Genomic DNA, 27,360 nt, shown 5'->3' with positions numbered 1-27,360 from the left:
AGTCCCCGCTGCTGGAAACCTTTGCTCTTTGGGTTGCAGATGTTTGGATTAAGTCTCTCCTTACCCACAGGCACACCTTGTGGAAAGCCATGCAATGTCCTTGGCTGCCTTCTACCACAGTGTTATCATGTTGAAAAAAATGGCACCCACTCCAGCCATGTCTATTTTCATGGGTTTTTCTCTCCTCAAAAATACTTCCTCAAACTGGGGGCTGCTTGTGATGCCTCCCAGCTCCTTTTTAAGGCTGCAAACCCATAACTGACCATGTTAAATTTAAAATACTTCAAAGCAACCAAACTTTCTCTTGGCTGGAAGCCCCCTGCCCCTAATGACACACTCCTGTTGTAAGACAGTGGTCAAGGGCAGGGACAATCCAATCCCTAGCATGCAAAATGCAGAAGACATGGAGAAGAGAGAGATGGAGGACAAGGCCGACAGCTTGTAAAAGACTAACCTTGCAGCCACCCTTCTAAAGGGGATCTGGCCTCTCTTCAATGTGCTTTTCCTACCCCATCCCCAGCAGTGGCACCAGCACTCAATGAAGTTTGATGAACGTGGTTTGGTGAGCTACAACCACTGAGAACTAAATTGTTTTTTCTTTGGCTGCTGCTAAAAGCTGAATTTTTCACCAGTATTACTCCTTGACTCCTCACTCAGACTCCGAGGTGACAGCCAGTGTCAGTTCAGGGGAACAGGGACACTATTTTTGACAGCTCACAGCCCAAATTAGCTGCAATGTCAAACCACACCCTCAGGTCTCTGACGGCTATGGAGACTAGAAAGATGGCAGAGAGGGCAAAGGAGAGACAGGAAAAGCGCGAAAACAAAACAGGCCAAGGATAAAGAGAATACACATACTACATGCAAAGCAGGGGCTGGACTGCAAGTGTTGATCGTGGGAACAGATGGAGAGATAGAGAGAGAAATGACACCCATTACACTCAAAATCATATGTATGAGAGAGGGGGAGAGGGGAGGGCAGAGACAGCACAGTGGGAGAGAGAATTCGCAAGGCAGGAAATAGATTTGCAGAAAATAATGGTTTAAGGAAAACTGGAATCGGAACTTAGTGTTCACTGGAAATTCACAGCCTGGTAAGATCAGTGCAGCTAGAAAAGAAGGATTCTCTGAAAACTGGCTTAATATTTTCTCTTTTAATGTTTGACATTACAAGGAGAACCTGCTTTTTGTACACTGCATAGTCAAACAAAGAGTTAAAAGGTACAGCCTAACATCAGCATTGGCCAGCCCCATAAACACTTACTCTATCAATTAGAGGCAGAACATTGCACAGAATAAACTAAAGCCAAATCAAATAAAGCGTTCTTCCAGTTCTGTAGAGGATTGAGATGCAAACAAAAAGATTTTGATACTTCCACAGCTTTCCACTGGCATAGGAACCAGAAAGGAATATTCATTTAGATCTGGCTATAAACGTTTGTCTTGTGTGGGAGGTCTTAGTATTGTAATATGTATTAGAAACTTGGTATTTTTCCAATCAGGTCTTTCCACCTCCATTAACATATTTAATTGTAAATATTCATTTTCCTACCTGAAGCACTTTAAGTAAATATACAATAAACACAGTCTACATGTAAGGGGAATGAATAGCTGAGGAGACTTGTGATGAGCCCCAGAACTGCTCCAGACTCCACATTGCTGGTCAGGAGCAATGCAGGATCCTTTCTGACAGCTTGTGGGGGCGTGGGGAGGGTCTTGCAGACCAAGTTGGTGATCCCATCCTTTTGTCTACTGAACTGAGATCCTCCCTCCCAACCTACAAACCATAACTGATGCAAACTGGAATCTGTGCCAGCAGAAAAGGTGATGGCTGGCCAGGTGATGCCCTTTCTCACATAGATTTTGTCAGAGTACAACCAACTTCAGTTTGCAGTCTTGCCAATACACTCATGCTTTGTGAGAACTAAAACACAGAGGCAATAGAATGAGCAGACACGGTAACCCCAACTTTATTTAAAACAGAACTGCATGATGCACAGAAACTCTCAGATGAGATGTCATCCTCTGACCTCGACAGTGCTGCCTTCAGGAGAACCCTGCTTTGGCTTCTTGCAGCAGTGAGGTGTCAGGGAGCCTGGAACTGCTGAAGCTGTCCCCAAAAATTCCCCAGGTGCGTGGCAGCTCTCTGCAGGCACAAACCTGCACCCTGTACACACTGGGGCTACGGGGGCACTGGAGGAGTGCTTCTGTGCACTGCTGTCACCTAATGCACACCTGACGTAGGGCGCAGCACTAGTTCTGCTGATGTGTGCAAAAGCCCCAGTTTGTGAGAGCAAGCTAAATTTTTTTCTTTTTTGTGGTGACAGAAAGCACATTTTAGAAGTATAGTTTTCAAGTTGGGATGCATGGATTGAAGACAACTGGAAGAAGGCTGGAAGCTATTTTATCAAGATGAAGTTATGAAATCAAATTGATAGAATGGGTAACAGTGTGGATAAGCATGAAAAAAGCAAGGTCTTATCAGCTGTTCTCACTAAATTAGAAAGAAGAGAGAGACTTTTACATACTTGAACCACTCCTCAGGCATGATCCAGAGGCAGTAAGTTTCAACACACAGTACAGGTTAAGTAAGAAGCTCTGTCCATTAGTCATACTTGAAGACTCCCTCTCCACTCTGAGCTATCCTGCACCAATAACTGAATATTACTGCAGTCATAGTGATGTACTGCTACAGTGCTAAGAGACCCGGGCACCTGCTAAGAGACCCTTTGTACCACTTACCCTGAGAAAGTGAAACTTAATTGCTATAGTTACATTAATAGCAAAATTAAAATTTATTTTCAAGTAACTGGATCCAATGCCAAACTAAGAAGCTAATGTTACCTGTTGACTTAGGGGGCAATGTGGGAAAGATGTAAAAGACACCACCTCATGTTTCATGCTGACACTAATGAACCACAGCTTGTTGTGGGGTATATTTATGAAGTGAAAATAAGGTAAATGGTATCGTAATACTGACCAAGTCAAGGCAGAAGAACTACAGGAAGTAAGACAGTACTTCTGGAGAATAAAACAAATGCAGTGCCTCTTCTGAAAGTCACGTAGAGGTTTTTTTGCATAGATTAAAACTTTTATCATGATGGATCATAAACTGTAAAGTAGTACTTGTGTCTATCAGAAAATTCTATTTTATGTGTGAATTTGAAGTCTTATACATGAGGACAGATAGAACTCTTACTACACTATTGGAGACTTATCAAAAACAGGATGCTTTTTTCTTGAGAAGATGAAAAGTACAGAGATAAGCAGGGAAATAAAGACTGAAGTTTTAACCAATAATATTTTTGTGTGGTTATCAGAGGAATGTAATAATTAATCTTTTAATCATTCTGAAGATTGTGTGAAATCATAATATCTCATCTTTTCCAGCCTCAACCTGCCATTCTTGATCTGAATTACAAACAATAAGAAAGGAGATGATTTAATGAGCAACTTTGTCATGTTGCCATTTTGCCTTAGTCAAAGGCAAATGTCTAGTTTTGCCTCTAAACTAAAATGGAACAGACTTATGTTTCAACTATGCTCACAACTGAGGGAAACATAAATGGAAAAGTTAGGGCTATGTTAAAACTAGAACCAGTGTCTTCACATTTTCACAGAGACATAATCAAATACACACTGTTAAGAAGAAGCAAACACTGATTTACCAGAAAATAAAATCCATTTTGTTCAGAAACACACACCTATGAAGTCTAAATGAAGCTAAATCCAAAAAGAAAAATTTCACTCACAATGGCAATAGGTATGTTCTTATTATGAAAGAAAAAAAAGAAAGTCAGCATGATTTAATCATACTCTATAAATAGGCACTTCAATAAAGTATATATTTACACTGGCTTTCTGAATGCTAGGGCATCACAAAATAGAATGGCTTTATTACAATGGATGGAAGATGGCAACTACTTAGAACCCAGTGCCAACATGGATTATAACAAATCCAGTGAGTATTTTGTTTTTCAATTATTCATAGAAAATTTAATCCTGATTAAGTATCCTTGGGCAGGAATTCATGGGTAGTTGATGACTGAAACCAACATTTATTTGAAATGCTTCTGTTAATTTAATCTGTGTATATGGCTTAATTATGATTGAATCCTCAATGTAACAGAAATGAATTATATCAGGATTAAAATTCTAGTACCACATCACCCATTCCATTTTCTTTGCCTTTATTTTTTTCCTCTTTTAAAAGATGCAAGGCTGCTGTTTTAATTACCTTTATGTTGGTATGTATTCTAAGCCTCAAAAACAGTTTAGACCTTGATTACTGGAAATTTTTGGTTACATTTACGTTTTTTTTTTTTTTAAAGACAGATATTAACCCTATTTACATTCCCATTAGAATTTTAACCAGTATGAACATTAGATGCAAAAAAGGCTTTTATTTTACACCTATGATGAAGGAACGTTTCTTGCAGTCAGTTGTGAACATTTCACATATGTCTTCTAGACTATTCTCCCTCCTTTCTTTCCCCATCTTTTATACTGATACATAAAATGCATTTTCTCTAAAGCATGAAAATAAAAAAGCCCTTGTACTCATCGTTATGCATCACACCAATTTCACAACTGGCCTATTTTAAACTTGTTTGAGCATGTAGATGTTTTAAGAACTGCATTTTATAAGACCTTCAAACCTAGTATTGACACGAAGTAAGGGCATTTTTGGTGTCTGTGAATGGGAGAGAAAAGATTCATTGTACTCTTCTGTGATACAGCTCAGCACCACTTGCTAAACAATACCTATAAAACTATTCAAATTATGGATTAATATACTCCACAATACTTTTAACACATTAATCTAGGAATCTTGTCGGACCAAACGTCTGTGAAGTGCTCTGATATCATCACTCAGTTTTCCAGTGAAACCAATGTATCATACACTTGTGACAAAAATACCTGTATATTTAAGTCATTATTGCACATTTATTACCTAATGTATTCTTCCTAAACATCTCAGAAGTGATGTCGATTTTTATGTCCAGAGGATACTGTTAGTGGCAATGTCACTGATGACAGTGAAGATACTTCCCAATATAGACTATGAGATAGAAAAAGTCTGTAGAGGATAACCATGGAGATGCACTGACAGAGGATAACACCTATGGTAATAATCTAGAGACAAGAAAAGAGAGAAAAAGAAATAGTAAGTCAAAAAAAACCTCTCACCAGACAAGCCACAATAAATTTCTATTAGCATGAGTGCTTGAGGTTTAACTTTAAACCTTTTAATACTGCTGCAGTTACAAAAGATTTGAACATGCATCTTAAGTCCAGGAATCAGACTCTCACACCTGGGTGTTTTTAAATCAGTAGATAGCCCTGGGCAAGTCACATAACCCTTCTGGCAGTCTCTGTTCTGGGGAATTTCAGACTTGCAATTCACCACCCATGCAGTTTCACAAGCAGAGGTGATGTTTAGATATTCTATTCTTACAACAAACAGAGTGGGGGTAAAAAAAAAAAAAAAAAGCAAGCTCAGAAACACTTCGCACTAGAACAGTCATGGAGCTGAGAATAGTGATTTATCAATCTCACTTAGTCAGACCTCTTTCAGTTCAAGCCTCTTAATCTGTAAAAGCTGTGTATGGCTGTATTTATCAAATGCCTAAAGGTGTAACAATTGTTTCTGAGAAAGCACAACTCTTCATTTTATGTACAGGCAGTCTTTTAAAATACATGTTTTTCTTAAATAAATATAGTATTTATTGATCATGCATTTCTTTATTGTATTGAAGTGTATTTGAAGAAGCAAACACAGCTGAATTATCATAGTGTAGGAACTGCAGCTGCACATAATGGTTAAACTTGCTCAAATGCAAGAGTAGAGCAATTGTAGTCTTCCTTCAGTAAGCTCACAATACTGCAAAAATACTACTTTACTGATCCCACCTCTAGAGACTGTCCTCCTGCACTAGGGATGTTTTCATCAAGCAAAACAAAAAGCCTCTTCATTAGTAACTCTGGAGAAATAAATTTTTTTCTGCCTAGATTTCCTTTTTTTTTTCTGTAAATCAAATACAGTATTTAATTGATTATATCTATTTAATAAAACCTTTTTCTTTCCCTTACATATCCTCTACACAAAAAAAAGCTCAATTTATGAATATATTTGCATACCAATGCACAGACGGTTACAAGCATAAAGAAAAGCAGCAAACCCTAAGAATGCACCTGAGAATAGTGGTGCATTCCATCTGAACATGGCAGGCTCCATGCATGGAATTCTCCAGTTCCCAGTATGTTTAAGCAACCGAGAAACTCAGTAGTCCACCTTTGTTTTTAACTGTTTGGAGCTTACAAACCAAACAACATATTTGGACAGACTTCTTGATCTAAAGAACACAGTTCAGCTACAGGTTCTCTGACCTATTTAGCCACAGAAAGCTTTTAAAGGATGAAGACTAAAAAGCAAACAACAAAAAAAATCCACTGATTTATCTTTCTACTCCCTTTGTTAAAAGAATCCCCAAGGTGTTTTTAATTAAAAGCAAACAAGCAAACAATAAAACAAAACACCCCCTCCACATTTTCCTTTGACTTAACAATCTCTCCCTCTCCCTCCCTTAACCTAGAAATGATTACCCTTAGATGATTTGAGCCCTGTATGCCTTTGTAAAATATGACTCACGTTAGCATCAATGAGAGCTGTGTGACTAAGACTTTTCAAGTTGCTTTGGGGTCATAAGATTAACAGCCTAAGAGCATGAGTTTGCTAACAAACATTAAACATGAAGAACAACTACTATTCAAATTTCATCTCTTTTATCTTGCCTGTACATACCTTTTCTCTTTGATATTCTCTGAATATTACAGCAATGGTTGCAAGACATGGGTGGCACAAAAACCAGAGAATGCAGGCCTAAAAAAGAAGATAAGTTGTAAAATGACTACATGCCAGCTTAGAAGAAAGAGATGACAGTTACACGAACTACATTTACATTTCTGTCTATTTTATGAACCCATTGTTTAATTTTCAATCAACATAACGAAAACCACACAATGAAAGGTGGGATTTCTGTTTTAAAAAGCTCTATACTCCTTGTCAAATTAAAATCACTACTCAGAGTATGATGACAGGGTGCAATGTAATCAAATCAGACACTTTAACTTTGTTACGCAAGAAAAGAGTTTAGTGCTTCAGTCAACTGCATGCCACAATTATATTTACAGAAGAAGGGATCAGTTTGCTTGATGTAACTCATACTTTGGCAAAGGTGGTATAGAACTCCCTTTTCAGCGTGCTTCTCTCCACCGTGATAATCTGGTAGAGCCCAGCAGCCAGTGACAGAGCTAGGCAGACTCTGAGGCCAATGAGCAGCCCGCTCGCCAAGCCATGGTGCGAATGGTAGCTGTGGTGATTTGTATCTTCAAACTGCTCCCAAATTAACAAAAAGCTCTGAAAAAGAACAACAGCAAAGTACACTTACAGTAAACCAGGTTACACTAAATCTCAACCTTCCCATCACAGATTAAGTTATCTGGTAATGCTCCACTCTACTTGTCAGCCACTGCCACGCTAAGCAAAAAAACCCAACAAACTCTAGTCTGAACTGCTTTTTGGTGTGACCTATTACTCCAATTGCAACTGGTGTGAACATAGTCTCACTTCTTGGATTCTGTAACTTTTAGAAACCTTGACAAGTTAGTTTCCTCTAATTTGGGTAGAGGACATGTAGCACCTTAGAAAAAAATCTAAAATAATCACCTGAACACTCGTCCTACTCGGCAGGAAGACCACTGAAACGCTTTCACAGAGCTACAGGGAGGTGTCTCCTTTCACTTGTGATCCACAACCTGTAAAGCTTGTTTCAAAGGCAGGCGACTACGCCTTTTCTTTCAAAATCCTAACAAGATTCACTTTTCTTTTCAAAGATGGGGAAGTAAGAGGGTGGTGCTGCTGCCCCTTTTATACAATAGCCTTAAGGCTCAAGCATTCACCCAGGTTGAACTTGGATCTCCCACAATTCCCTTCTTTGCCTACAGGATATCCAATTCACATCTCCCACCTCCTTGGAGAGTGCTGCAACTGCCAGGCTATAGGGTGTTCTTGGGTGGGCCACTCTCCACCCCTTCTATTGAAGCTGTGCCATTGTGGAGAAAAGAATTCAACATCAGCTAGGTCAGAAACTGTGAGCGAGCCTGACTCTGCAAGCACCTGGCTCAAAAACCTCCTAGGGTCTAGGAAAGGGAGTGTCACAGGTTCCAAATGCCATTCCAACATCTGGCCAAACACTCTAGCCAACAGACAACTACATATAAGATAGGAAGCCCCTCCTTAACTCCCAGTGTTGTATCTGTCTGCTGCAGAATCCAATTTCATAGGAACACTGTCAGAAACAATATTGATATTCTCCAAGGAAAAATAGACTAACAAGTGCCTAGTTTCTGAATCTTAGTTGTGAAGAAGGCAGGCGCCAACCAGTTGCATAAAAAAATGTGTCTTGCTGAAGAACACCTTTTCAAGACTTTGGGAATGCTAACATTATAAATTAGAATACACATAAAGTTTAGACTCTCTGAGAATCATGTAGCAGCTGAATGGCATTTCAGAACTTGAATATACACTGGAATCCAGTCCACCTAGTGCACATATCTAACTTGCACTGAGGCTTCAGGTGCATAATAAAGCAGGTTTTCTGAAGAAAGGTAGGCAAATTTGATTTATGAGTGAAGTAGCGCTGAAGGCCTTCAGAAGCAGACATTGTATGGCTCAATTTAGAAATATAAATTAGTCAGATTCCTTTCTGAACACATTCAAAGGCTTTCTCACTACATAAAGACAAAAAGGTTACTAATATTAACTTCTTAAAAATGTGTAATCCACCTGTGCCTTCCAAAGGTGGGTGTCCTTGAGTGTCATCAGTAGAGCATTCGAATAATTTTTGCTTAGAGTATCCTCAGAGAGTACTCTTGTACTTTCCCCCTCCCTTACCTAGGGGGGACACAGCCCTGTCATTTCACAGCTGCTGTCATTTCAGTCACTCCTGAACTACGTGGATGGAAAATGGAAGGATGGGAGAGGGACAGATGTAAAGTATGCGCGTCTTCAACATCACGGATTACTAGCAAACAATCTGACCAACAGGCTTTAAATGCTCTCACCGTAATGCTCGGAAACTGAGTAATTTCAAGCAAACATCTTCAAATGATCAAATTACTTGACTGAGAATTCTGTCAAGGACTAAGACTAAACTGCTCCTGAATCCCTGAGATACAGCACAGTGCTTGGTAACATTGTGTCTACAGCACTAGTTTTGGCATGAAATTGATGAATTCCTATCACAGAAGTTACTTCAGTCCAGTTAGAACATGCTCAGACAACAAACAAGGGTTCTACCAGTTACAGAATCACTGCAGTCTTGTGAGCATTTTCCTTTTTGATATTTACATTTGGGAACAGCAAAAGTATTTAACTTACCTGGACTGTACATATTCTGCTTGAGAAAATGAAAGACCCCTGAACCTATATATAGAATCTTCCTGACTCAAGCAAGCTTCTGGGGCGAAGCCATATAGGCTGATGGAGATAGAAGTGTGATACTGCTCTAAGAAGAAAATATCCCTGGGATCTACCTTACCTTAAAAACCAGAGCTCATGAAGGCCTAAATTTTCCTTAGTCTACACCAAGAGTAACAGCAAAGAAGGAAGCCACTTTCATGAGAAGATGACAAAGAGCTGGAGTAAAGGAATCATGAGAACAAAGCCCAAATCCTCATAGGATAATAGTGTCTGACAGCAGAGTATGTCCTGGACTAGCCCTTTAAAGAGTGTAAACAACACAACATCAGTTGATCAAAGGCTGTGGTGACAGGAATGTGAGATCACAGAAGTCCAGTTTCCTTCAGGTTCATTAGATTATTCCAAAATAAGCAGAAGGCAGAGGTGTTAGAGGCAGAGATGGAACTGTTGGGGTAACACAGTGTTAACACGGACAAGGTGAAGGTATCATTGCCCTTACTGTGAGGTGGGGCTATTCTCACTCATCTGGGAACAGCAGGATCCAATAAAAGAGAAATCTGTGAGATTGAGTGTTTCTAGGTAAAAATGGATTAGGCAATCTGTTCTCAATGAAGAAGAGCTTTCATAGACAAGCACGATGGTGAAGTTTAAATCCCTTTAGTTGTGAAATAAAAAAAAAAAAAAATTAAAATTTGGTTGAGAAATCAAGGTCAAGGAACTCTGAAGTCCCTTACCTTGACCACAGAAAGGCAAGTATCAGCTCACTTAGCTGCAACATCAGGAACAAACCGAAAAACACCAGACATCAACCTGCTGAAGTAGACATCAGAGACATCTTTTGTTGGCAGTGAGCAGAACTATGGTTGAGCTCTGAGAAGAAATTGGGGGGGACATTTCTAATTGTTATCCAGAAGAACAACTGTGCTTAGTTTGTAGACAAAAGAACTTGATGAGAGAGGTAGCTAAAGACGTGACTCACACTAGCTATGTCCAACTGCTTCTTCATAAGGTGAAACAGAATGACCATCTCCTTGTTTACATAATACACTGTTCAAAATTCCTGACTTTACCTGTACATAAACCTGACCTATGCTGGCTCACAGTGGACACCAACCACTGTCCAGTACTGGCCTTCCTCTTCAAATACTAGAGGAATGATGGCCATGGATATCATCCTGATGTTCCAGATATACAAGCTGAACCTCCACATCCATATGAAGAAGAACCAGACACTCTTCCTTTATGCCATGAGGAAACAATTATGGTAGAACTCCTCCTTCCCTTCACTATGCCTACACTGAATTTATGACAAGCAAAGATAACATATCAATCTCCAGCAAAGACAGGTTCTCATGGGACAGATCACCCCTGAGAGGCAAGGGGAAGGGGGAAGCAAAACAGAAATTACAAGTAGCAGCAAGGCAAACAAGCTGTTTCTAACCATGTCTAGTTCTCAGGTATCTGATGTCACACAATGCCAGTACAGCAAAAAAGGGTTTAGATCTAAGGCCAGAGGTAGAGCTCATTCTGAGCACACCTAAGAACCCGTGTGTAGGATGATGTCTAACGCAGTAAGATTCTGTGTCATTTTGATCAGGTTCAGAGCAATCAGCTATCTTTCCAGAATCACTGCCTCCAGTCTGGTCAGCCCTGAAAGCTGAAACCGCTCAGGTCTATGAGATGGAAAGGGCCTGCCATCAATAAAGTTCTGCACAAGGTTTGTGCCTCAGCAGCAGAAAGTGGAATTTCTAATGAATGCACAGCAGCCTGGGAATCTTTTGTTCTGTGGCTGAAATAAAGAACAAGTTAAGGCAAGGGAGATGTTAAATGGCAGACTTGTCCCTCCTTTGAGATGTTACCTCTCTGCAGCTGTGACGACTACAAGACATTGGCTGACTAGAAGGATCTGTCCACCCTACACTGAAGGTAACCCATAAACATAGCCCAAGAAATTGCTAGTGCTTGTGCAAAAACAAAAAGAAAAAATCCATAGCATCAGTACAAAGAGGAGAAAAACCACTAAAAATTTGCTGAGTAATCTGAACTAGTAGTAGGCAAACAGGCTAAGACAGTTTGCCAGTCAAAACTGCATTTAAGAGTAACATGTTTTCTCAGGCTGTCCACTTTCTTTACTTCCCTGAAAATGAGATGAGGACAGGTACAGGAGAATGTCAATAAAACCAACATGGTGCAATTGCTATCTGCTGCATTAGGGTAACGCACATGGTTTCCAGCAGCCTCTACAGCAAGTCCTCAGAACATCTCTGATTATCCACATCAAGTCTATCCAATTTCTGGCATAGGAGGAAGATGGCTCTCCCATAAGAAACTCTGGGAAAGATCAGAACAGGAAGAAGGTTATTCTAGGTTTTTAGTCATTAAAAGTGCCCATCGATTGATTACCGCAGGTCAAACACCCATGTCAATCTAGACAGACCAGTGAACAACTGACTAATCCACAGATGAACTCTTGAACTCACCACCTTCAATAGAGGTGATACAGTCTAAATCCTGCTCCCCTGAGCTCAACACCTGCACTCTCTATTCAGGAGAACAAATCCAGCAGAAGGTGTATTTCGTACTGAACCATGAGGTGGAAAATATCCTCTCCAGAAGGGCAGGGATACTCTTGGTGTGAGGGAACTTTTGCTGGATACAGCAGACACTGATATGGGGGTGCAAAACCACCCAGGCAATGATATATTCCAATATCAATTTTCTGTTCCTACAAGATTCCTGCTGAACCTGACATTCCCAATGGTACCAGGAGGAGATGTGGTAGAGCTGTGCCTTACTGGTGAGAAGTAAGATGGACAACTTTGTGCTTATGCTCCAGTGCTGCTCCAAGAGCCAAAAGATGTGTAATGGACCAGTCTTGGGGGAAGCAGCAGATATGTATGATGCCTGCCCCACTTTTACCATAAGTAACAACCAAAATAAAACCAAGCTGATTATACTGAGTGCCTTTTCTATGTATAGTAAAAGGAAACAACAACAAAAAACTTTCCAGTCTCAAGTGGCAGAGTACTAACACACCATACATATGCACAAGCACAGAGGCATGAATGAAATTAAATACTTTAGAAGTCTTCTTTACCAGCAGCATGTAAAACTTCTGGTGCTAGATAGACTCATTCCACCTTACTTTGACACCCCTCTTTAAATTTCAACAGTCCCATTGACCTTAACAACCTTTGGTTTATATTCTTAATTAGCAAGAAATGTCAGCTCCCAGCTACTCTTAATGTTCTACAAGTCCACTTATTTAGTTTAGAAGCAGCACTAATTACAGATACTACCCAAATGACACAAAAATCTTCAGTATAATCTCTTCCTCATTACTGTCTCCAGTTTCTCCCTGCTCTTCTCTTTCTCAATGGTTTTCAGATTCTCTTGTCTTTATGATGTGATTTAAAAAAATTTGTTTACAAAAGGCACCACCAGGGCTGAATGATTTCCATTACAATTTACTTTTAAGTTACTGGTTTACTTAACTTTCTAATTTATACTAATGGAAAATATTTGAATGAAATTATGTGTCAGACCATTTGTATATTTGCAAGACCAATCCTGCACATGAACCTTTCAAGAATTCCCTTATATTGATTGAAAGGACCATTAGACATTCTATTTGACTGCTTCCAAAAGGAGGGCAGTGATGATTTCCTTTTTTTTCATGACAAAGAATTTGTCACAGCAGCTTTTCTTGTCTTTCCTCCCATGCTTCTGGTTGTCAACCTGCATAATGTAGTTCACAACGCCTCAGTTGTACTGATAACAACTATTTATAGGACCACATTACAAATCAGATCAACAAAATGAATAAAAAATATTTTTTTACATTTTTTTTCAGTCTAGATTGTTCCACTAATCTGGTTCACAGTATAATGCTACAAACAATTGGCACAACCAGGAGTTTGGAAAACTGTGGGAACTTCTTACGTGGTTTTATTGCTAGACAAAAACATACTGTGGAGCTACACCTTAAATTGTTGAAGTAAAGAGAAGGTGGTGTTACCTATTAGACATACTGGGTGCACATTATGCTGTGGGCTTTTTTCCAGTCTTGATACTCCCTCCCTCATAAAATTAAAATATTGAAATTATTTGGTTCACAGTTCTGTCATACTTAATAGCAGCCGTACACTTCAGTGTAAGAATGAATATGAAATACAAACCTGTGTAACAACAACTACTACAGCAATGCCAGTAGATGTTGGACTGGAATCCCACTGAAGAGGTCTGCCATGAGATTTCTTCATTCTGCCTATTGTCCAACCCATACACAGACTCAATAATAAATACAGCATTTGTATCTGTGAGACTATGTCACACACTATTGAAAACAAAGGAAAAAATGAATAAAATTACAACAAAAAAGTTTTGGTTTTTTTTTCCTATAGCAAAGAGAAATGCTCTATATACCCACAAACTATGAATGGATGCTTATGCCTCTGTATCACCTTTTAATTTTGATGAGTTAGATCAGCTGAGGTTGCTTTGCCACAAAATGTGGTTATTTTGTGGAGTTTTCAGTGACCAAACAGATCACCACCAGCTTTCCCCCAGTTATGCTGCAATTCTGCAAGAACACAGGCACAGTGCCCCATCTTTCTAAATCCCACTCTTGTGTCAGAGTAGTCTGGGCTCAGGAGTGCATCTGCATAAACAGACTTATAAATGCTAAAGAACTAAAATCATATGGATGTTAATCACAGTGCAAATATGAAGCATGATTAAATGAACTCCTTTCTTTGCTCTGAAGAACTTTTGTTCAAAAATCAGATAGTTACATTGTACTTTAAATTAATTGCACTTTGTCTTAAGGATGTAGTAGCTTCCAGAAGAAAGCACAAATATTTAGGACAAATTCCACTCTGAGATACTTAAAGGGGAAAATATAATGAATAACCGTAACACGAACTTCATTTAGATCAACAACTTGTCTGTATTTCATTTCATTAAATGCAAAGTAACTTTGCCTCATTTTGTTATATCCATTTTTACCTCTGTTAGGGAGCAATTAACACATACTCCATAAAGTTACATTCTTAATCAGTGTCTCAAACTTGTGTTTGAAGCTGCATCAGAATAAAGAAAACTTTAAGCTAGAATATATTAAAGTCTTTATTTGTAGCCTTGCTAACAGTAGAAAAACCTGACAATTTCTTTCTGGGTGATTGTTAGCTTTAGACTGGTAAGTTTTTGACTTAATGAACAATTTTAAAGTTGGTGCTGGGATCTGACTCATTGTACTGGCGTAGCAGAGATATAAAAAAAATTGATTCTTACACTATATAAATTGTAAATTTGGTTCAGAAACTAGAGATTGGGCACTACACACAGCAATGCCTTCTTTTTCACTTCATTAGTATTTTAGTTCTATTAATTTGTTTTTTATTTGTAATTTTCATTTACACTATCAGGTACAAGAATAATATTTCTGTCACAAAAAAAATTAAGCTCTACTTTTATACAACCGGAGTGTATTAGAAAAAATAAATACCACATCTACTAAAAATACTGGCACAGAAAATGTTGCCATTATACAGAAATTAATATGGATACAAGGGAAGTGTGTCAAAAGAAGATCATCTACCGTATTTCCCTGATACTCAGCAATACCAGCAAAACAGGGATACAAGAGACTTCAAAATGTAATTCCTGGGATATGCTTGGTATTCTCAGAGTTTATATGCTTAAATGCTTCTTAATGTGTTAAGACACCTTTACTGTTTAAGATCTGTCAAGAGCTTTTAGTAAATACAAACTTGATCATTCTTTAATAAAATGAACCAGCACTGCTTTTGGGAAAAAAAAAAAGATCATGGAATTATTTTCCAATGCTACCTCTGGAGAGACAGTACTCATTAGAAAAAGAATTGTTACATCAACCAAAGGCATACCAAACCAGTGTCACAAATCCAAACTAGAAAAATGACTGAATAAATCTGTGTGTTCTAGGGAGCATTTTATTTTCTGTCACTCCTTAAGATAACCTGCCCTATAAGGTATAGCCAGACCTCATCTCTCAATCATCTCTTGGATATAGATACTGCTCTGCTTCAGTGTGGTAACAATTCAAGTGGATTCCCAGATAAATTTGTGTAAGACAAAAATCCACAGCCAGCTTTCATCTTTGACATCCCATACACCTTGCTAAACAGGAACAAGGGTGAGAAAAATTTTAAAGGTTACAATAATCCCACAGTATTCAGGGGCAGCGTTAAAGTCATGTTACCGAGCTGATAGCAGAATTGTCTGATTTCATCACAATTCATCTTTTTTGACTATTCAACAGATATGATAATAGTCTTTGACTTTTCACACTTCATTCTTACCAAAAGTTAGAACACCACCACTTGCAATGTTTCTGAGTGCCAACATTACTTGTGTAATTTATGTAATTAGCTTAGGTGGTTAATTAGACTGAGGATCAGGTCTTTATACGTGGTAAAGACTAAATCATATCAGGAAAAGAGTAATTGCTGGAGATAGTACCCGAACAGGTTTTTAGAAAGATATTCTGGACACACTGCGATTAATAACAATTTTAACATTTAATTTTAACTCAGATTTCTGTTGCCATATAGGAAAAATGGTATCACCTTCCACCTTCAAACTATACTACTTGCCATGAGCCCTTCTTCAGAACTGGAATTGCTACTGAAGCTTTCCACATTTCTACTACTTCTGCTCTTTTACTGTTTTGGAAACCACCAACTTCAGAGACAGTAAGAAAGGAAAACTTTCTTACCTGAATTGATTCAAAAACAATATTAATTATAACTTTTGTTTTATCTAAATTAAAGTGGGCTTTTGACTACAACACATACACAAAAAAAAATTTAACATGCAGCTATTCTCTCTGAAGTTCTGGCTGGATAGTTAACACTGGGGAGGAGTTATGACTACCTCTATATTCTCCATTTCATTTACTTTCATGAGACGAGAAGGAGCATTTAATAATACAGCTGCTGGAGAGGTTGCAAGGAGCTGCCAGCTCAAATGGTTAAAACAAGGAAAAGGCAATTATTGTGGTGCCAGGTGCCATCAAGAGGCTGATAATTCCAACTGCAGCCTTCTAAACGAGCTCTAAAAGGGAAATACTTCTCTATATAGGCTGTTACTCCCCAGCACTACCAAAGTACTACTTTCTTGGGGTGCTTCAAACCAGTCAAAAGGAATTTGCTTGGAAAGAACCCCCAATCCTTCAAATGTGAAATGCAGAAAAAAATCCCCAAACTACCCAACAACAATGCTTAACCCTGAAGAATGGAACATGATTAAGTTAGTGCACTTTGGAAAGGGATGCAATAGGAATTTAGTTCCAGTGAGAACTCAGAATATCTATACAGAGTGGAGAAAAATGTTTTGTTAGCATCGAACCTTCACATAAGCACTTTTTGTATCATGCTAATCATAAAATATGTTCTGTAAAATATGTTTTCATTTAAAAATTGTTAAATTTGTTAGTGAAATGACAAACTCTATAAAACATGATTAAGTTTCCTAAAAAGCTTGGCTTTCTAGATCCAACTCCACAAAACTCTTCAATGTATTGAAAGATTTACTCAGGTGACAGGCATGTCTAAGTGTCTGTAGTAAGGAATCTTGAGACAAAAAAATCCTTTGAAAAATCCTAAACAATATCACAGTTGTATAACTTCAAATACAGTTACTGTAAACATCTAAACCCTTTTTTTTTCTGGAGGAGCAATTTATAGTATTTTATATTAGAAATCCAATTATGTGATCCAAGATCATAGTATAGTTCAGAAACAGCATTTACAAATGTATTATACAGATTCATGGGTAGGAATATGTAAGAAACAGGACACAAACATACTCACATTCTGCCAGACTTCCCATAAAAGGAGCGCCTATCCCATCTCTAGAATAACTGAAAAAATAAAAAGATTGTATTTTTAAGTAGGTGTGTCTTAAATGGGTCTTCTCTCTTAGAAGTACATTTAGGCAATGATGCAATTCAAAGGTCAGTCCTATGTTTTGCTGCAATCCATCCCAGGCAAAATCATGTACTGATTTTACAACACATTGTTCTTCAAATCTAAAGACTGAAAGCAAAAAAGGAGCAAAGGTACCTTGAGAAATGCAGGTAGTTGGCAAAAGCTGAACCAGCCTGCAACAGTAATGCAATTGTCAACACCTTTAATACACCATGCATAGGTCCACGCTTCCTAATTGTTTGCCATAGGGATTGTGCATATATGCAAGCACTTAAGAAGTATGCTAGGACAAGCAGGAAAAAGAATTCATGTAATCCTGTGGAAAAAAAAAGAAATACAGCTTGGTTTTTATGAAGAAACATTGCTACTAGCAGCAAATAACTAAAACAAAACAGCGGGGTTTTTTAATATAATCACTGGGAAATACCTAGCAACTGTTACCCAAAAATGGTAGTACAGACAAAATGTCTAAATTCTAGTAAATTTTATCCAAGAAAGTCGATGAACTTTATCAGAGAACCAATTATTACTTGATCTGACAAAATATTTTTTTATTCAACAATACCTTTTCTGAGCAGAGAGGTTTGCAGCAATTACCAAACTAGTGTAAAGTGGCACACAGTTCCATGATACACACAAAATAATTGTAGCCCGTTTGATCAGTCAGAAATATATTTATTAAAGGACTAACTTTATTTCCCTTTGTTTCTTTGTTTCATTTTGTAAAGGCACAATCTGAGGTGAGAGAAACCCAGAACAGACTTCTATTTAATCTTTTTAACCACTGGGTGTCACTCTTCCTCTGCATAAAGCAGCTCAAGAAGCACAGTTGATCAAGTCCGGAAACTTATAGATAAAGAAAAGTAGCACAGAAAACGGTAATTAGTTCTTAGCATGTGGGTTTTTGCACTTGTCTTAAAAAAAATCCCGAAGTTTTTTTAGATTATTTATAAAACAGAAGTCCTCTAATTTTCAGTCTGGCAGTAGTCTTTTAAGTTAAGCTCCCCTTAAGACCTCGATCACGGAAATCTTTTCTCTTGTCCATAAGCTTTGCAACCCATCAGGAGCTCCCAAAGGGTCAAAGCCAGTGAGATATAAGCAAAAACGAGTACACAAACATTTTTCACAGAAAACTTTACGTTTTCTTTCTCCAACCTTCCTTGAAATCTACTGGTGCCCACAGAATCAGATTCTAAAAAATGCTTTCTCTCCAGCAGCAAAATAACTCTGTTAAAAAGCTTCCAGCCAGCTCCACCCAGAGACTGGGAAGAGGAAGTATACACATTTCAATAGCTGAGCTGAAAAACATTAGAACTGGATGAGTTCCGAATAGTAGCTAGCATTATAACTTCTACAACTGAAATTAAGCATTTTGGACATACACACAGCAAATGGGAGAAAAAAGAGTGTAAGGTAATAAAGAGTCTTAAAAAATTCCATGCCACTCTGCTTGTCTTGTACACTGATACAAAAGCATGATTTATGAATGACAAAAATATGTGGTTCAGATCAAATCTTTCTTCTTTCTTTCTACTTCAAAAGATAGCCACTGAAGTTGGCAAGGATTTTGATAGAGTTATTTCTCACCACAATGAGCGAGAACCCTTAGAAAACTCTTTAGGAAAATCAACTAGCTTTTAACAAACACTAAGCAAATTTATGATAGAAAGTTCCTTCCAACCACAGACAGAGTGTAGATTATTGGTTTGAGACCAAAAGGGTTTAGGAGAAAGCTGCACTAAAAACCAACTATAAAAAATACAGAAAAGTGTAATTTTCAACCTGTCTTCTCTAAGTTTCCTGACTTTCAAGGAACCTAGTTGACAGACAAAATAAAACATTATTTGAAATACCTAACTTCAAAGCTCTTTAAAACACTGTCTACCTGCTCAGCTGCCTTTAGAAATCCTAGATTCCACTGACACCGTATCTTATGTAGAAGACCCCTACCATACAAAATAACATTACTTGCCAGGGATCAGAAGTCAGGCCTCCTCATCTCTCAAAGCAAACATCTTAATCACAAGGTGACAGCCTCAAGTTCTTTCCTATGCTCTCCTTATTATTAATTTAATGTTTGAGATGTCCTGTGCCAGGCCACAGCCTTAAAGTAACTCAAGTGAAGGATAACCTAACTAAAACCTTCTGTAACTATGTAATTTTTAGTTGCCCGCATGAAAGATGCAAGAAATGAAGCTGGATCTTCTCTGTGATACCCTCTCGTTCTAAGTTTCTATGGAAAAATGGCAAAGACTATTTCCCAAAGATGCATTAAACATCAAATTAAAAAGGAGAGAGAATGAGAGAGAGACGAAATTCTCCTCAGCTCTTTGAAAGCAGACCAGTGCACGTAACTTCAGGATTCATGGCAATAATGCAGGTTTTAATTCTGAATCAACAGAGGTGTTCCTCTGCAACTCTGGAAGACATGGCATGTACAGCTCACCTCGCTTCCTACTTGTTAGATCTAAGTACATGCATCCAGCACATTTACACACCTCCTTATCCAGCATGTCAGCTGTTCAGAGATCTGCTTCCAAGTACTCAGTCTTCCTACAAAATCAATACAGAACCAAGATGCCTCTCTAGGAGGTCTCTACACCACTGCAGTGGGCCATATGATGCCTTGTAGCTGCTTTGCCCCTTGATTTAGCAATTACTCCTCTAGCTATTACTCCTCTTTGACAGTAAGTACATTAACCTAGAATTCACTTTTGAAGACCAAATTCACCAAATAAAAGCTGACAATTTGTAGCATAAAGTTAAAGAGAGAGATTAAGTCTGATCATGAACCTTGAAATCCAGATTATTAACGTGTTACTTTCTTGCAGATTCTGCTAAATGTTCCAGTGAGTATTTCCTTCCTTTCAAAAAGTGAGCTGCCTTTGTTCCCTCTACATCCTTTTGAGACCAAGAGTGACAGCAGGGCATTTGATTCTGGGCACAGCAATTAGGCTCACCCTGGGTATGTAGGTTCACTCTTTGTAGGAAGGCAGACTAAGCCTACAGGCCCCTCCCCTCACAACAGACCCAGGTGAGTGACACGCTGATGAGGCCTCCCAGAGCAGTGATGCTACTCATTGCAACAAAGAACACATTAGGCTGGATTGTCCAAAGCATACAATTTTATGTAGGCGTTTCTTAAAATGTCTTGATTTTTTTCTTTGGATGTTTAAAGATTTAAAATTACATTTCCTAATTACGACAAAATCCGGCCTGACAAACCTAATCTACAGCCTGTGACTAAGGCACTTATAAAGATCTAAGCATTGAACTGAAATTGTACTGGCAAAATGTTTTATTGTGTATGTACGCGTGTTGCACAGAATCAAGTTTCACACAGCTAAGGAATTTCACTAATTAATTAAAATCAGGTATTAAGTCCACATTCAAGTGGAAGATTACAATTTCAACATGTTCAAAGTACCTATCAGCAAAGATTTTAACACTGACTTTCCTTGGGCATCTACACTTCTAGTTAGCCAAGTTTTGGAAAGTCCGTCTAGGCAAAGGAAAGCATTTTTCTGTGATGACAGGAAATGAACTCAAGTTTACTCTGTGTATGAAAACAGAATATGAAATATAAGAGGCTCTGCTATCCATTCCCCATACTTTTCCAAGCACAGTAAGCACTGATTTGAGTAATCAGATCCTTAACTTACAAATCTAATTTTAAGGAAAAAAAATCTTACCAGATTCCCCTGCGCTAAAGTGATCTAATGGATTCCCTTCTGCATCTGGGTTTAGTAAGACCATTTCAAACTGAATATCCTCGGATTCAGAATAATTCTCCTCGCAGGTAAACTTGTCTACATAAAACACATACCATGTTTCCGGATAAGGAATCTGGGACACTGTCAGATTTTGCTCTGTGTGGTTCACAGTCACTTTAGAAGAAAACAAAACAAAACAAAAGAAAAACAAAAATAGGAGTAAATACTTGATTAGTTTGGTTTTAGAAAACACATCTTTGCATGAAGATAAAACTTAAATCCACAGCATCATAAACAGGTTATAAACTGTACACAGCAGAAAACAGACTTAGTTTTGAAAGCTATCCATAACACCAGAGACCAGACGTCCAACTTCATCTTTTGTTTTCAAACAGGTGCAGGCAAGGGTTGGTGAGGACACTGCATCCCACCTCTCAGCTCTTAGCTCTGCTGGGAGGGCTCCTTTCTTCCAGAAGCCAGAAAGTGCAAACTGTGTTTCCTCTGCTTAGCACATTTCCATCCTTTAGTTCAGTATTGAGATGATTAGCTATTCTGTACTACCCACCAGGTACTTCTGCAGCATGAAAAATACCTTTGTGAAATTTATTTTACTCTGTTTTCAAAGAGATTTAGAGCACCAAACAGGAACATGTTTGTTTACCGAGCATGTGAGCTCAGTAAACAACAGCATGCATGCTTTAAAGGTGCAAATCAGTATTATTTCACAGGACCTTCCCCAAACTGTAGCATACTGAATTTCAATTGACAGTTAAGGGCTGAAACCATTATGTAATCAAAATGCATATTTCAAATCAGATTACATTTAAAAACAACTATGTAAGATACTCATGTATCATCTGCTCGCTATCTTACCACTATTTTTGCCTAAAAACAACAGTTAACCAAGCACAGTCTCTTCAAAACAAACACTTGATGCAAATGAAACCTGTGGCTATGTTTGGCTGAAACTGCAAGAATTGTTAGCAATGTTACATTGTCTTCCGAACTTGAGTGCTAATCAGCTCAACCATCTCTCTGCAGGAGAAATAACAATATCAGATGAATTCACCTTAACAGTTACAGATTACAATGGCAAAGGATGAAGAAAACGAAAAATTTCATAAAAACCCGACAAAACACATTTCTTTTGTGGAAGGCCTTTTTAAATGAAAAAGCTGCAAACATACAAACACATTTTCCCTAAGTATTTTGTAGACAAAATTTATAACTAATTTCTAACTTGAAGCCTACCTGTGAAAAACTTCTATGTAATTCAAATAAACTTGTTTCAACTACAAGAAGTTATTTTCTGTTCTCGTAAGGTATGAACTGAACAACATCAGAATCCACGAAAAATTGTACTATATGTGTCTTTGCAGCAATTGTCATGAGGTACAGACTCGGATGACACGCAAACCAGTATTTCATATGGTGCTGAGCCCAAATGAAAGGCAAATAGTGACTGACAGGAGCAGCTTTACTCCCCATGCCGACACTCAACTGAGTTCTGACACTGTGTTATTTGCACCAGGAGTAAGGATCACACAGAATGTGTTTAATCAGTTTCCTGTCAAATCTGTAAACTGACTCACAGGCAGAAAAGTAACTGATTTTCCCCAAGATCAGCAAAGAGATGGAACTCACACTTGGGTCATACAACTCCTAAACAGAGCAGAAAACAGTGAGTACACTGCTGGGACAGTCAGGGACGACAGACCAACTGCTAGTTATTCCAGCAGCACTTTTGTGCAGCTCTGATGAAGTGTAAGGAAACCACATCCCTAAAAGTGACATCTGTGTAAGATTCCATTATGACAAATGTTACAGGAGATCAATGTGTTACTCTAGGGATTTTGACTGCACAAAGAAAATGTATTTAAAAGAGAAGCTGTAATCATTTAAAATAGATATGAATGAAGCTTCTAATACTTATTTAATTTCTTAAAGGAAAATTTATGATTTAAGTACCATTACGATCAACAAATGGTGCAAAAATTATTTCAGTCTGTCTTCTAGTTACATAACTCAATGCTTCTGTGTTTTACTGTTCTTTCACATTTAGATGGGTACTCAAGCTAAGCTTTATCCTGATTAGCTCATCTTTGATATTGTATTAAAATTTTTCTAACATGTTTTGTACATCAAAGCATGACAGATTTGTGCTCTCATGAAAATATAATTTTATTTTCGTTTTTTCCGCTTTGAAAAATGCCATTTCCATGGAACCGGAGAACAGGAGCCTCCTGACAAGTGAGAAATGTTCCTTTGAAAACAAGAGACAAAAAGACAACCTACATATTCTATACTGGTATAACTCTCAGCTCAGATGTTAAAAACACTTGAATGTGAGATTCAATGAAGAGTATCAAATTACAAAAGTAAAGGGTGAAACAGCATTAAGTTATAATAGAGGCAAGTTATAAAGTAAGGCAGCATGACACAGATTAATTATTGCAGAAAAGAAAGACTTATTATGAGGTGGTGAAATAGAAGGTTTGCAGTACAAAATTACCCTTTTACTTTGTACTTGGGCTACACACTCTCACCTTACAAGCATTTGCTTCAGAAGTTTAGAGGTAACTGCAGCAGGTTCCATCAGTTTGCCTCTAATTTTTTTTTTCATTTCACTGCAATGAAAGTCACAATTCAAACTGTACATTTGACTGTCCCAAACAGATTCTTTACTTCTTCAGTTTCATAGTACAACGGTACTTTTTCTAAATTCTCTCATATACCCAAGATAATCTATGTTACAGAAAATTTGAGATCTGAGTGGAGTTAAAAAAAAAAATCTCTGTACTGAATGACTAAATCAAAACTTCAGCCAAGCATGTACCCTTTCTGAGTTGTGAACATGTGAAAGCATGAACTAGAACTGGTCATAAAGTTTGTCTGTTTCCACTAAAGCCACTGTTTGTCATGGATTTCATTTTCCAGCAGCACGTAACTTGCAAAGTCTTCTGAAGTGATACAAAGAAAGAAATTTTATTTCCTTGTAGTGGTTTTTAATTGCAGAAGGCCAAAGTCCTAGCTGATGCAAAGCTCAAATTCACTGAAATGAATATTCTAAATACACAGATAACTTAACAGAGTTCTAAATACACCAGTAACTCTGTAAGGAGAAAAAAAGCAGTAACTCACTTGTCAGCTGAGCTTTAGAGAACTTCTCTGTACAGCTGTGATCTTGGATACTCTCCTCCAGCTTCTGCCATTCCTGTGCTTGAAAGAGGTGAAGTCTAGCTGCTTTTGCCACAGCTACTGCTATATTCTTGATTCTGACACACAGAAGAGCATGGTCACCTTGATATTTAAAAAATAAAATCAACTACTCTGTTTTGATGTCAGTTACAAGCAAAAAGATAGCATGGCACAGATTTTTTTATAAGTAGCTGCACTACAGCTTCACATTATTCTTAAATTTTTACCACTACTTCCTAATAAAAGTATTTATGGTCTTTCAGAAACAATTTCTATGTATCTCATTAAGAAACCAGTGCATGCACAATTCTCTATGATGGTACTTAAACAAACCTTCACCGCAGCCCAAGTGTCATTAACCCTCTCTCCTACAAACAGCCTTCCCACCCCTCTCTTTTTTAAAACAGACTTCCAGATAACATTCTTTCCCTTCCTCCCTCCCATCCCAAATTTTATTTTTTTAAGTTAAAGACAGTGCCTCAATAGTCTCAATAACTAGTTCAAAGTCTAGTACTTTATGACCTTTCTGGCATGACTATGAGCATCACAGGGTAGCTCTTAAGTCTAAAAATAGAAGAACTTACGTGAATGGACTTTGATGTTATGGATGGATTAGAGCTAAAATACTTAAGTATAGATAACACATGTCAAACTGATGCAAAGAAAATCAAACTTCACAAGTGTGCTCTAATGTGTCAGTCTACCTGTAGAATCATAGAATGGCAGAATGGCCTGGATTGACAGGACCTGAAAGACCACCTGGCTTCCAAAACCCCTACCATGGACAGGGACACTTTCCACTAGGCCAGATGGCTCAAAGCCCCATCTAGCCTGTCCTTAAGCACTTCCAGGGATGGGACGTCCACAACATCTCCAGGCAACCCATTCCAGTGCCTCACCTCCCTCACAGTAATTTTTTTTTTCCTAATAGCTGATCTAAACCTACTCTCTTTCAGTCTGAAACCATTTCCCCTTCTTCTGACACTACAGTCTGCATCTTGACACACAGAAATATTTTAATCATTTTAGAACTAGCTCATTTGACAAAATTTATCTTGTCTGAGTAACTCCAAATCCTCAAACTTGTCTTCATAATTTCTTTCATATATTGCCATAGACTTCTTTAACCAAAGAGTATCCTAAATTAAAAGGCAGAATTTAGTGTACAAGAAAAATCAATTGGTACCCCAAGAGCACGAATTCCATACAAATTCAAGCAAGCCTTGAGTGGTTTTATATCTGCCAGAGCAACCTTTTTTTCACCCCTAATGGAGGCACCAGTTAGATGTGAATCAATAAAGTACTACCAGCTTCAGATAAGGAAGGTTTGCCTGATCAGAACCAGTTGCAAGACAGGTCCTGCAAAAACCCTCAAATAAGGTGATCTCCTGGGATCTGTAAAGTGTTGTATGAACTACAGTCTAGCTAAGATTTTGAACTACTAACAGAAGGCTCTAAAAAAAGCTTCACTAAGACCCAAAATAGTTGTTGGTATTCATGCAGAAAGAGGAGTATTTCTATGCAAATATGCAACATCAATTTATAGAATTATATCTGAACACCTACACCACTGACCTTGAATCTTAACAGTCTTTTCTCAGATTTAAACAGGGCACTTTTTCCCTTCAGATCTATTTAGAACACTTCTACAATTATCTTCTAGGACAGTGATAATTAACTGCTTTCAAGTCACTTCATAAGCTAGCTCCACCCTATCTATCATTTCCCATTCCGTGCTGGAAGGTCACGCTCCAACTCTATTTTGCTTATGTCACGTTTTCCTGCATCCCGTTAGATTTTGAAACACTCCGCAGAATTGTTCTGCCCTGAAGCTCAATGGGAAAGAAAACAGCCTAAGCTACTGAACTGCTGAGCATATAGGAAAAGCACGCTGACCAGCACAGCCTTGCTGTACACGGCACTTGTCATGGTTACACATGTGTCTTTCTGCAAAGTAAAACTTCTTTAGCAAGCACAATGGACCACTGCTAGAACTCTCTTTCAGCAGGATAGTGGTCAGGAATTATTACTAAGTAATTACTGACTAATAGTCAGAAATCAATACTAACAAGGAGTTAGTAACACGAGGAAAAAAAGCCATTGGGAATAACCAGGTGAGAATTTTACATCGTAATGCGCGGTGTCACCAAGACCACACAGCGATGGGGCACAGCGACGTGAAGCACCGCTGCCATTTGGTGGAGTTCCAAGAGGGAAGGAGCGACGCGTGCCGCAGTGAGAACAGAGCCTCTCTCTGCCGGACACTCGGCCAGGACTCTCCGCACCACGCTTCGGGACACGAAGGGAGGCACAGCCCCGCTCCCCTCCGTGACCCCCAGGCGGGGGCTGCTGCCAACTCCTGCATCCAGCGCCTGGGGCCGCCCGCCGCGCTCCGGCCGCGTCCTGCTGCTGGCCGGGATCCCCGGCCCCGCTCCGGCGCTGCCCGGACAGCGGATCGGACCTGTTGCACGTCCCGGCGGAGGAGTAGAGAGGAGGAAAAGAGGGAAGGAGGTAGCGAGGAAGAAAAGTAGGGAAAGACGGAGAGCTGCGGGGCTGACCTGGCTCCCCACTTCCCGGCCCCTCCGGCCGCCAGCGGTTCTCCCGCGCCCCAGCCGCTCCCTGCCCCATCGGCCCCGTCTCGGGACAGCACAGCCGCTTCCCCGCTCTCCTGCCGTCGGGGCACCCACCGTGGAACTGGAAGCGCGCCACGGGCCGCCACGGCTCCCGGCGGGCGGCGGCGCTGGCGAAGCCGCCCCGCAGCGTCTTGCCGGCGGCGGGGCCCCAGCAGCAGCAGCCGGCAGCGGCGCTGAGCAGCCACAGCAGCCGCCACCGCATCCCCGGGACCCGCCGGACACCGAGATCCTCCTTCCCTCCTCCCGCGCTGCCCCCCGCCGGGTCACGTGACAGCCCCCGCCGCGTTAGGCGCGAGCGGGAGGGCGGTAGCGACGAGCGAGCCAATGAGAGGGCGCGTCCGCCCTTGGGGGCGTGACCGGGC

The 27,360-nt window shown here is 39.2% G+C and overlaps 1 protein-coding gene across 2 annotated transcripts; it reads right to left on the bottom strand.

Annotated features, from left to right (window-relative positions):
* Positions 1-504: 504 nt before the first annotated feature.
* Positions 505-27,248, bottom strand: GPR180 (G protein-coupled receptor 180). 2 transcript variants are annotated; one of them, XM_082278312.1, is made up of 9 exons: positions 27,053-27,248; positions 24,309-24,467; positions 21,147-21,341; positions 17,590-17,770; positions 17,338-17,387; positions 13,663-13,820; positions 7,229-7,420; positions 6,806-6,883; positions 505-5,136 (listed from the first exon to the last, which is right to left on the bottom strand). In XM_082278312.1, exons 1-9 carry the CDS (start codon positions 27,198-27,200, stop codon positions 4,978-4,980), a joined length of 1,320 nt encoding a protein of 439 aa, XP_082134438.1. In that variant the 5' UTR covers positions 27,201-27,248; the 3' UTR covers positions 505-4,977. The 2 variants fall into 2 exon arrangements, with proteins under 2 accessions (XP_082134438.1, XP_082134439.1); XM_082278313.1 differs by lacking the exon at positions 27,053-27,248 and adding an exon at positions 26,924-27,033.
* Between the last annotated feature and the right edge of the window lie 112 nt (positions 27,249-27,360).

This window comes from Coloeus monedula (assembly GCF_965178545.1).
Source record: "Coloeus monedula genome assembly, chromosome: 3".
NCBI classification, from domain to species: domain Eukaryota; kingdom Metazoa; phylum Chordata; class Aves; order Passeriformes; family Corvidae; genus Coloeus; species Coloeus monedula.
Note: the sequence above shows the minus strand (reverse complement) of the source record. Positions and strands in the feature narration are given on the sequence as shown.